Source organism: Haemorhous mexicanus, chromosome 2 (genome assembly GCF_027477595.1).
Source record: "Haemorhous mexicanus isolate bHaeMex1 chromosome 2, bHaeMex1.pri, whole genome shotgun sequence".
NCBI lineage: Eukaryota > Metazoa > Chordata > Aves > Passeriformes > Fringillidae > Haemorhous > Haemorhous mexicanus.
The window spans coordinates 122,503,595-122,512,892 of NC_082342.1; the positions used below are offsets into that span (position 1 = coordinate 122,503,595).

Below are 9,298 nucleotides of genomic sequence, written 5' to 3' on the forward strand. Positions count from 1 at the left end.
GGGTCTCTCCCTGGGATCAGCTCTGCTCCATTTGCACCTTGCAGTTCATTGTCCCAGCCCAGCTTTAGCCCAGGCACTCCCACCCTGCTTGTTTTTCTCTCTCCAGCCCACGGGGTTTGTGCTCCTGGGCTGAGATTTGGCTCATTTGTCCTTGGTGCCCAGCTGGAGCAGGAATTGTTTTGTCTCCCTGCTCTGGGCACAGAGCTCTCCATCCCATAATATGAACCCAGACCCACACACCAAAGCAGCACAGAGTGTGAAAAATAGAAAAGCCAGACCTGAGGCATCAGAGGGAGATGCCATAAAAACACTGCCAACAAAGCCAAAGAGCAGCAGGGTCTGGTCTCTGGGGTCGCTGTGTGCAGGCAGTGAGACTCCTGCACTTCAGCCCAAGTCAGGTGAGACTCAGGGGCAGGAAAGAGAAACTCAGCAGCAGCAGCTCAGAAATGTGATTCCTGCACGTGTCTGGGTCTCTGCTGCAGAGAATTTGGGCTAGAGGGGCACTGACAGCGGGGGGAGGAGGCACGGGTATGGAACAAAGGAAAGATGAGGCAAATCAGCTCTGACAAGTCCCTCTGGGGCTTCCAACCTTCCTTCCTCCAAAGTCACCAAGGGATCAAAAATCTTTTCACATCCACATGCTATTTCTGAGGGCCTTTGCAGCTCTGCTGCAGTTGCCATGACACCAGATTGTGGCAGTGAGGGAGGAAAAGGTTGGGATCCTGTTCCCAGCCTGCAAGCAGGGCTGGTCCCCTCCCTGCAGCCTCACCTGCTGCCTTGGCCATGTGCATTGAGGCCATCCTAGGAAATCTGCAAGGACCCCTCTGTGCCACAGGCAAAGAGATTTTCTGTCCAAATATCCCTGAGGCATGACACAGTATCAAAAGCTGAAGCAGGCCCTGCAGGAACAGAGATTCTTTGGGCAAGTTGGGAATTTCCACTCAGTTCCTGGAGAAAACAACATCTTTATTTACCTCCCAAAAGCCATGAGGCATCTTTTAAACATCAGAGCAGTACAGTGGCAGTCCCCTCCTTGCAGCAGTGTCGAACACAGCACACAATCCCAGGGGCAGCTGGTGTAGTGACTGCAGTCCAACCCCACCAGCTCGGCTGGACAATGCTCAATGCTCCTGACACTGCCACTCCTGACAGAATTCCCTTGAGAGGTGTGAAATCCTGCCTATAAATACATGAAAAATAACCCCGGCAGGGGCAGCACAGAGCTGCTTAAAGAGTATTTCTGGCTTGTGCTAAGAAGTGAACTGGGGACTTTTTCTGCACCAGCAATTTTGATAAGTGTGGGGAAAAGGCCAAGATAAAAATAATTACATCTGATAGTCCCCTGGTTCACCTGCTCCTGACTAACATTTGAATAAGAGTTCCCTAAAAGATGCTGGGAGTTGCAGTCAGCACAGATTTGCTTCAGGTCTGATTTAGAAAAGATGGAAAACTCCTGAGTCCCTCTGAATGCAGCTCAGGAATGGTGGGAAGTTCAGCCCAGCAGGTTGATGGATTGTGGTCCCACAGCATCACAAAACTGTGATCAATGAGCTGCACATGGTGCTGCCTGGGAGACAAAGGAAGGGAATGTCCACAACAACAGCAGAGAGTAGTGACTGAGCAGAATTCAGGAGAGGAGGATTGCTCTTTGGCCAAATGGGTAGGAAAAGGCATTGGGAAAGTGTTAAATGATAGAAATCACAGTTGTGGGAGATGGCACCTCTCCTCCTGGAGCCCACCAAGAAAATCCCCAGAGTGGTTTGGGCTGGAGGGACCTGAAATCCCACCCAGTGCCACCCCTGCCATGGCAGGGACACCTCCCACTGTCCCAGGCTGCTCCAGCCCCAGTGTCCAGCCTGGCCTTGGGCACTGCCAGGGATCCAGGGGCAGCCCCAGCTGCTCTGGGCACCCTGGGCCAGGCCCTGCCCACCCTGCCAGGGAACAATTCCTCATTGCCAAGATCCCACCCAGCCCTGCCCTCTGGCACTGGGAGCCATTCCCTGGCTCCTGTCCCTCCATCCTTGTCCCCAGTCCCTCTGCAGCATCTTCTGAGCCCTGCAGAGCTGGGGAGCCCTGGGCTGCCCCAGCCCCGCAGGGTTTGGGGATCCTGGGCTGTCCCAGCCCCCAGCCCAGGGGTCACTGGTGGGTGACCCCGAGCTCCCAGGCCAGCCCAGCCCCTCCCTGCCCAGCACGGACACACGGACACTGCACGGGAGCTGACGGATGGGTTCATTGGAGGGTTCATTGGAGGGTTCATTGGAGGGTTTATCAGAGGGTTTATCAGAGGGTTTATCAGAGGGTTTATCAGGGTCAGGGGCTCCCCGTGGGGCTGGCGCTGGCCCGGGGCTCCTGCTCTCCCCAGGATGGTCAGTGGTACTTGTGGGCCAGAGCGTGGGCCACCACACCCACGAGCTTCTGCCAGGCAGCCTGGCACAGAGGGGTGAAATCCCTGCCCAAGTGGGACGCCAGGACAATGACGAGGATGTCCCCAAGGAGCTGAGGAGAGAGGGACAGGTGGGTCAGTGCTGCTGGGAGCTACTGGCCAGCCAGAGCCCCTGCCCAGCCCCAGCCCCTGCTCAGTCCCTGGTCAGCCCCAGCCCCTGGACAGCTGGAACAGAGCCAGCAGCTCGGGCTGTCCAGGCTGGGCTGCCAGACCCGCTGTCACCAAGGCTCTGCTGGCACTGGAACCCCCTCACCACCAGCAGCTTCTCCTTTGTGTCTCCCTGGTGTTTCTGAGCAGATTTTCCCCCTCCCCAGTCCCTGTCCCCCCAGACCCCTCCTGCAGCCCAGTTTTCCTCCTCTGACTTCTCCCTGAGGCAGAGTTGCCCTCCTGGAAGGGCTCCCACACCCCGCACACTCCTCCTCCTCTTCCTCCTCAGCCCTGGTTAGGGGCATGGCTCACTCCCTGCTCCCTGCCACAACAGAATCCTCAGTCTTTCCACAGACAGCTCTGGGTTTGGGAAAACAGTATTTGTTTCATTCTTAAAAATAAAATAAAACAAGACCAGAAAGAAAGAACCTCTAACTAGTTCCCCATTTTCAGAATGCTGAAGCATTTGGATTTGGCCTGAAACCCACCCTAAAAAAACCACTTTTTTTTTTTTCTTTTTTGTCTTTAGACATAAATGAAGAGAATGATCCTTTTTAAATTAAAAGTGTTGGAGGAGGAGGAGGAGGAGGAGGATGAGGAGGAGGAGGGAGTGTGCCAGGCCCTGTGCTGGGCAAGGCAGGACCCTGCTCCTTGGTTCTGCCTGTCTTGCTGTGGGAACTTGGATTTCCTGAAATGCTCTGCTGAGCTTCCCTCTGCTCTGAGTCCTCCAGCCCCGGCTGCACCTTGCCCTGGGGCTGTTCCACAGCCAGATCTCCTCCAGGTAACCATCTCTCCTGCAGGTACCACCAGGCTCCTCCAGGTGTTCTCTCCGTACCTGCCCCTCCCTTGTGCTGTGCTGGCACTAAAAATGGGACTTTTGAGGGAGAAAGTCACAGACACTGTTGCAAAGACCCTCGTAAAAACCATGACCTCTCACAGGGATTGTTCTCCAGCAGCCCCAGAAAATGTCCCTGGACAGAGCAGCAGGCAGGTCTGGCTGTCCCCACCCAGCCAGGGAAGGGCTGGGACTGCAAACACAGCTCACCCTGAAGTTCTCGGGGTCCACGTGCAGCTTGTCACAGTGCAGCTCGGACAGCTTGGAGTAGGTGCCCTTGAGGTTGTCCAGGTTCTTGATGGCCTCCCCGAAGGAGGTGAGCACCTTCTTGCCATGGGCACGCACCTTGGGGTTGCCGATGATGGCCGTGGGGCTGGACAGGTTCCCGAAGTCAGAGAAGAACCTCTGGGTCCAGGGGTAGACGATCAGCAGCCTGGGGAGAGACAGAGGCAGGTGAAGCTGCCGGACTCAGGGGTTCCCTGCAGCGCAGGGGCCTTCTGGAGCTGCACCCACCTGGCCAGGGCCTCGGCGCCGCATTCCTCCACGCTGACCTTGGCCCACACGCTGGTGATGAGCTGCTTCTCCTCGGCTGACCAGTGCACCATGGTGGCTGCAGGCGGACACGGAGCTGAGCCGAGCCCGGAGCCTGGGCCGGGTTTTATGCCCCAGGCCAGCCCCTGCCGGGCCCCTGCAGCGCGGCCATTGGCTGGGACGGGCGGGGGTCCCGGGGGGCAGCAGGGGGTGGCCAGGGTGGGGCACCCGAGAAGGGGCCTCTGGTTATCCTGAGCTCCAGAGCTTTAGCCCATCCCCTCTGTGGGGCAGCTCCTTCCCCTTCCAGCATGGGACATGCACGGCAGGGGCTGCAGGACCCCAGCAATGCTCCATCCCCCTGGCCGTGGGCAGGGCTCAGGGCTGGCTCCTGTGAGCTCTGAGCTCGTGCCCCAGCTCTTCGCTCACCGGGTTCTGCCTGGCGTCAGTGACGGGGGGAATGCTCAAAATGCAGCCCGTGGTAGAGCCACACAGAGGGGTTTGCCACCAGCAAACCCTGCAGGTCCCTGCCCTGCCCAAGGCCTTGGGTGTCCTTGCACCACCAGGAGCTGTGCTGCAGCTGCTCAGAGGGTGCTCAGGCTCTGCAGCCAAATCTGCATTAACCCCAACACCTTCCTCTGTAACAGAACTTGACCTCTTTGATTTATTTATGCCTTTCAGAGCAGGAGGAATTATAGTTGGACCTTGGAGTCCAACTTCTGAGCTGGACTTCAATTACCATGGTAGGTCCTTTCCAGTGGGAGATATTCTAAGACAGTGTCAGAATGGTTTGGACTGGAAGGACCACGAAGCTCACCCATGCTGCCTGAGGCCCACCCAGACGTTGTCCCCTCAGCCGTGCAGGAGGAGCCCGCTGCACTGCTGTGGGCAGGAGCAGGAACATCACCCATTCCTGCCTTCAGCCACAGCCCTGAGGAGCACTGAAACAGCCTTGGAACGCAGGGCTTGCTGCTGCAGGTTCTGCTGGGGGCTCTAAAACCAGCACAGGCTCAGCTCAGGGATGTACAGCTTGTGGGGGAGCTCCAGTTCCCCGTGCCCCTGTCACGTTCAGGCAGGCCAGGCTCTCCTGGAGGAGAGGTTTGGATTCCCCTGGCACACCCTGGAGCTGCCAGGGGGGCAGCTCCCTCACCAGGAGCAATGCCGGGGAGATTTCCTCTTTTGTTTTCTGCACAAAGCCCCAGGAAACACCATTCTTGCCAAAATCAGCCCAGGGGTTTTGGTGCCAAGGAGCCAGGGTCAGTGCACTGTTTTCCTGTTGTTTCCCAGAGGGTTTGGCTGGGAAGAGCTGAGGAAGAGCTGCTGGGTCCTGCAGACTGGGGATGATGGGTGAGGGTGTGCCCAGGCTGCAGCAGAGCCACAGGGCTGACCAAGCTCCTCTCACACATCAGACATCCTACAGGGACCATCTCCTGCTCAGTGTCTTTTGCACTGAAAATATGGCAGGAAAAGCAATTAAAAGAAAGCAAATAGCAAGGGAGGTGTCCAGCCTGACAATATCTTTCCCCCCCAGTAGTTGTAGACTCTTTTTTTTTAATGGAATAGGAATGAATAATCTTCATTAGATTTGCTTACATTTGCCTTTTCTCCAGAAAATCCAGTCCCCACAGCTGGGGGCTGGACCACGCTGACAAATGAAGTCGAGCTCAGCCTGGCACAGGCAGGAAGAGGGGCTAGGCAGGGAAAAGGCTGCCAGGCTACCCCCAGTGCCCACCCTCCTGCACCCCCTTATCAGCCCCTCCAGGACCTGGGTGCTGCCAGTGCTGCACTGGGCACCGCCCAAGGGGTGCTGGCACCCATGGGGACGTTCTGACATCATGGAATGGGAGCAGGAAGAGCAGCATGGGGAGAGGACACCCCACAGGATTTCTGTGCTGGGGGCACTCAGAGCAGGGTGGGAATGGAGGTGGGAGTGAAGCCACAAGGCAGTAGCAGTGAGGGCTGTTCCCATCCTGCTGTGTCTCAGGGGATGCCAGAACCTTGGGGGTCTGCTCAGGCTGTGGGATCATGGAATGATAGAATGGGCTGGGATGGAGGGACCTCACAGCCCACCCAGTGCCACCCAGTGCCACCCCTGCCATGGCAGGGACACCTCCCACTGTCCCCAGTGTCCAGCCTGGCCTTGGGCACTGCCAGGGATCCAGGGGCAGCCCCAGCTGCTCTGGGCACCCTGGGCCAGGGCCTGCCCACCCTGCCAGGGAACAATTCCTCATTGCCAAGATCCCACCCAGCCCTGCCCTCTGGCACTGGGAGCCATTCTCTGGCTCCTGTCCCTCCATCCTTGTCCCCAGTCCCTCTCCAGCTCTGCTGTCCTTCTCCCCCCCAGGCACGCTGCTGGCAGGAGGAGACCTGCTCATCCAGCAGGTCACTCCTTTCTGCCCAAAGCCTGTGAACAATCACTTTCATGGGAAACCACTCATATGTGTCATGAAGCCTAAGAAAAGTCATGAAATATTTGGGGGTTTGGTGACTCTGTCCCTGCCCAGTCTGCCTGCAGGGAGAAAAACCCTTTGGGACTTGCTGTGAATCATCTTCTCTCCCTCACAGTGTGTACCTTGCCAGAAAGAACAAAATGACTCTTTCTATGGGTGTCGTGACTGAGAAAGGGCATTTATGGGTTGCAGGGGGCTTCTAACACCTTCCTGTGGGTCAGGGGCAGAGAGTGAGTGCCCAGAGATGTGGGTGAGGCAGGGACAGAGCACAGTGCAACCTGGCTGCCAGAAATCCTGGTCTGAATAGCTTTGCCCAATATGTTCCCTTAGAAGTGAGCACATCCTTTCGGCCAAGCATCACTTTTGCCTCGTCATGCTGTGCTCAGATGTGCTTCCCATGCCAAGAACAAGCCCTGCCCAAAGAGCCCTGCTCTGCAGACACCCAAACCCACCCAAAACTCCCATCCAGGAAATTAAGTCCCTGCTCTTGGCAGAATCGGGCCCCCCCAGTTGCAGAGTGGGCGGCGCAGGGTGGGAGGGATGTGAATAAACAAAGTCTGCTCGGGCCTTGATAGCAAAATGTTTATCTAAAACCTGCCCCCACCCAGCTGGCTGCTGGGCCTGTGTGACTCAGCTGATTTTGGGTAGGTTTTATGCCAGGGATGAGCCAGGCTAGATTAAAGTCTTCAATTTGTTTATCTTCCCCTCTGAAAAACATGAATCCTCTCAGTTTCCCTGGTCTAGGAGACACATGCAGGTTTCACAGTAAAATTCTGAGCAGTTCTCCGTGCAAAGCCCCCGGTGTGACCCCGGGGGTGGCAGGGCTTTATCAACCCCATATCCCACAGGCACAATTTCCAGAGGCCAACCCCACACAAACCACGGAAGCACCCAGAGCGAGGGCAGGGGTATTTTCTGTGAGCTGCCCGTGCAGCTGGCCGTGCCCCCCAGCCCTGGCTGCCCTCAGGACACACGGAGCAGGCAGAGTTCACAGGACGAGCTTTATTTGGCTGTTAGAAGCGGTTGGCTGGGCAGCGGGTGCGGCGCTGCCGCGCTCCCGCGGCTCCTCAGTGGTACTTGCGGGCCAGGGCGTGGGCAACCACACGCACCAGCTTCTGCCAGGCAGCCTGGCACTCGGGAGTGAAGTCCTTGCCAAAGTGGCCGGCCAGGACGACGACCAGGATGTCACCCAGGAGCTGTGGGGACGAGAGCAGCCTCAGCTTAGCAAAGCCCCACACAAGCACTTACACTGCACCCAGGCAAACCTCTGGAAATCTGCAGCCTTAAAAACCTCCCCCAGTTAGTCCTTTCTAACATGCACCTTAAACTTGGTCTCTGCTCTTGCTCTAAATTCTGCTACCGTAGCCAAAAATTCTCCAGAGTATTTTGGAGTAAATTTTTCTTTGTCCCTTCTGGCTTTGTTTTGGAGTTTCTCTCAAGCAGAAGACCCGGCCGAGCTCCCAGCGCAGCAGGAGATGGTGCTTGGCCCCACAGAGCACAAACAAGGAGCTCATGCTGACGCTGGGGCATTTCTGCCAGCCCCAGCCCCAGCCCAGGGACAAATGGTGGGGTTAATTCCCCACTGAGACACTCCCAGCCAAAGTTTTCTCTCTGTAGATCCTCTTTGACTTCTGGCATCCAGCTGCCATCTCCTGCTCCTCACTCTCCTCTCTGTTCTCCTCTGTGCCAAACTTTGCTCTTGCTCCTTCTCTTCCCCTTTAGCTCAAACCTCTTCCTGCTCAACAACTGCTCTCACTTTGTTCTCCCCCTCCACTCCCTCACTGGAACCACATCCTCCCCTCCCCTGCCCCCTGCCCACAGCCCCTATCACCTCTCAGCCCGTGCGGTGCCTCCCCCCCGGGTGCACTGGGTCCCTTCCCTCTCTGTCCCTCTGCACCTCATCCCCATGCAAACCCCAGTCCCTCTCCCTCCTGCACTGCCCTGGCTGGGCAAATCCCTCTCCTGGTGGGGATCAGGATCTGGGCACACCCTGCACTGGGAAGGGCAGGTCAGGGCAGAACTCACCCTGAAGTTCTCGGGGTCCACGTGCAGCTTGTCGCAGTGCAGCTCAGACAGCTGGGAGAAGGTGTTCTTGATGCCATCCAGGTTCTTGACGGCCTCCCCGAAGGAGGTCAGCACCTTCTTGCCATGGGCTTGCACCTTGGGGTTGCCGACGATGGCGGTGGCGCCGGACAGGTTCCCGAAGGAGGCGAAGAACCTCTGGGTCCAGGGGTAGACGATCAGCAGCCTGGGGAGAGACACAGGCAGACAGAGTCACATCAGCACTCCCATGGCTGGAGTTCCCCTCTGCAGGTGCAGGGGCAGGTCTGGTGCTGCACCTACCTGGCCAGGGCCTCGCCACCGCACTCGGCGACGTTGACCTTGCCCCAGAGGCCGGTGATGAGCTGCTTCTCCTCAGCTGTCCACTGCACCATGGTGTTGGCAGGAGGGCTGCGTGTCGCACGGAGGAACTCTGGCTCTGGCTCCCGGAGGATCGCACGCTGGGGAGCCGCTGTCCGGCCCCGCTTTTATCCCCGCGCCGCGCCCCTCCTCTGGCCGCTGCACCCCGTCATTGGCTACGCCCCCGGGGCGTCCCCAAGGCCCTGACACCAGGGGAGGGGACCCAGCATCACCCAGCATCAGGGTGGGGACCCAGGGCAAGGTGCCCAGACCAGCGCCGGGCTTGGCTGGCCAGCTGCCCTGGCCGTCCCTGATTTCCAGCCCTGCTCAAGGAGCCATTATCTCCCCACAGAGCCCCAGCACAGCCCCGTGCACGTTCTGCAGCAGCTCTGCTCTGGGGAAGGTGCCAGCCCTGGTGTTCTTTGGGTGTGCCAGCCGCTGAGGCAGGAGATGTGGACCTGGGGCTCCTGGGTTCTCCCTCTGAATGCACCAGGT

At 58.0% G+C, this 9,298-nt stretch overlaps 2 protein-coding genes across 2 annotated transcripts; both read right to left on the minus strand.

Moving 5' to 3' along the window:
- Positions 1 to 2,063: 2,063 nt before the first annotated feature.
- Positions 2,064 to 4,130, minus strand: LOC132324172 (hemoglobin subunit epsilon-like). The gene is made up of 3 exons (XM_059840260.1): positions 3,939 to 4,130; positions 3,636 to 3,858; positions 2,064 to 2,496 (listed from the first exon to the last, which is right to left on the minus strand). The coding sequence occupies exons 1-3, from the start codon at positions 4,028 to 4,030 to the stop codon at positions 2,368 to 2,370; spliced, it is 444 nt and encodes a 147-aa protein (XP_059696243.1). The 5' UTR covers positions 4,031 to 4,130; the 3' UTR covers positions 2,064 to 2,367.
- A 3,260-nt stretch (positions 4,131 to 7,390) lies between these two features.
- Positions 7,391 to 8,924, minus strand: LOC132324171 (hemoglobin subunit beta). The gene is made up of 3 exons (XM_059840259.1): positions 8,747 to 8,924; positions 8,429 to 8,651; positions 7,391 to 7,599 (listed from the first exon to the last, which is right to left on the minus strand). The coding sequence occupies exons 1-3, from the start codon at positions 8,836 to 8,838 to the stop codon at positions 7,471 to 7,473; spliced, it is 444 nt and encodes a 147-aa protein (XP_059696242.1). The 5' UTR covers positions 8,839 to 8,924; the 3' UTR covers positions 7,391 to 7,470.
- Positions 8,925 to 9,298: the final 374 nt, after the last annotated feature.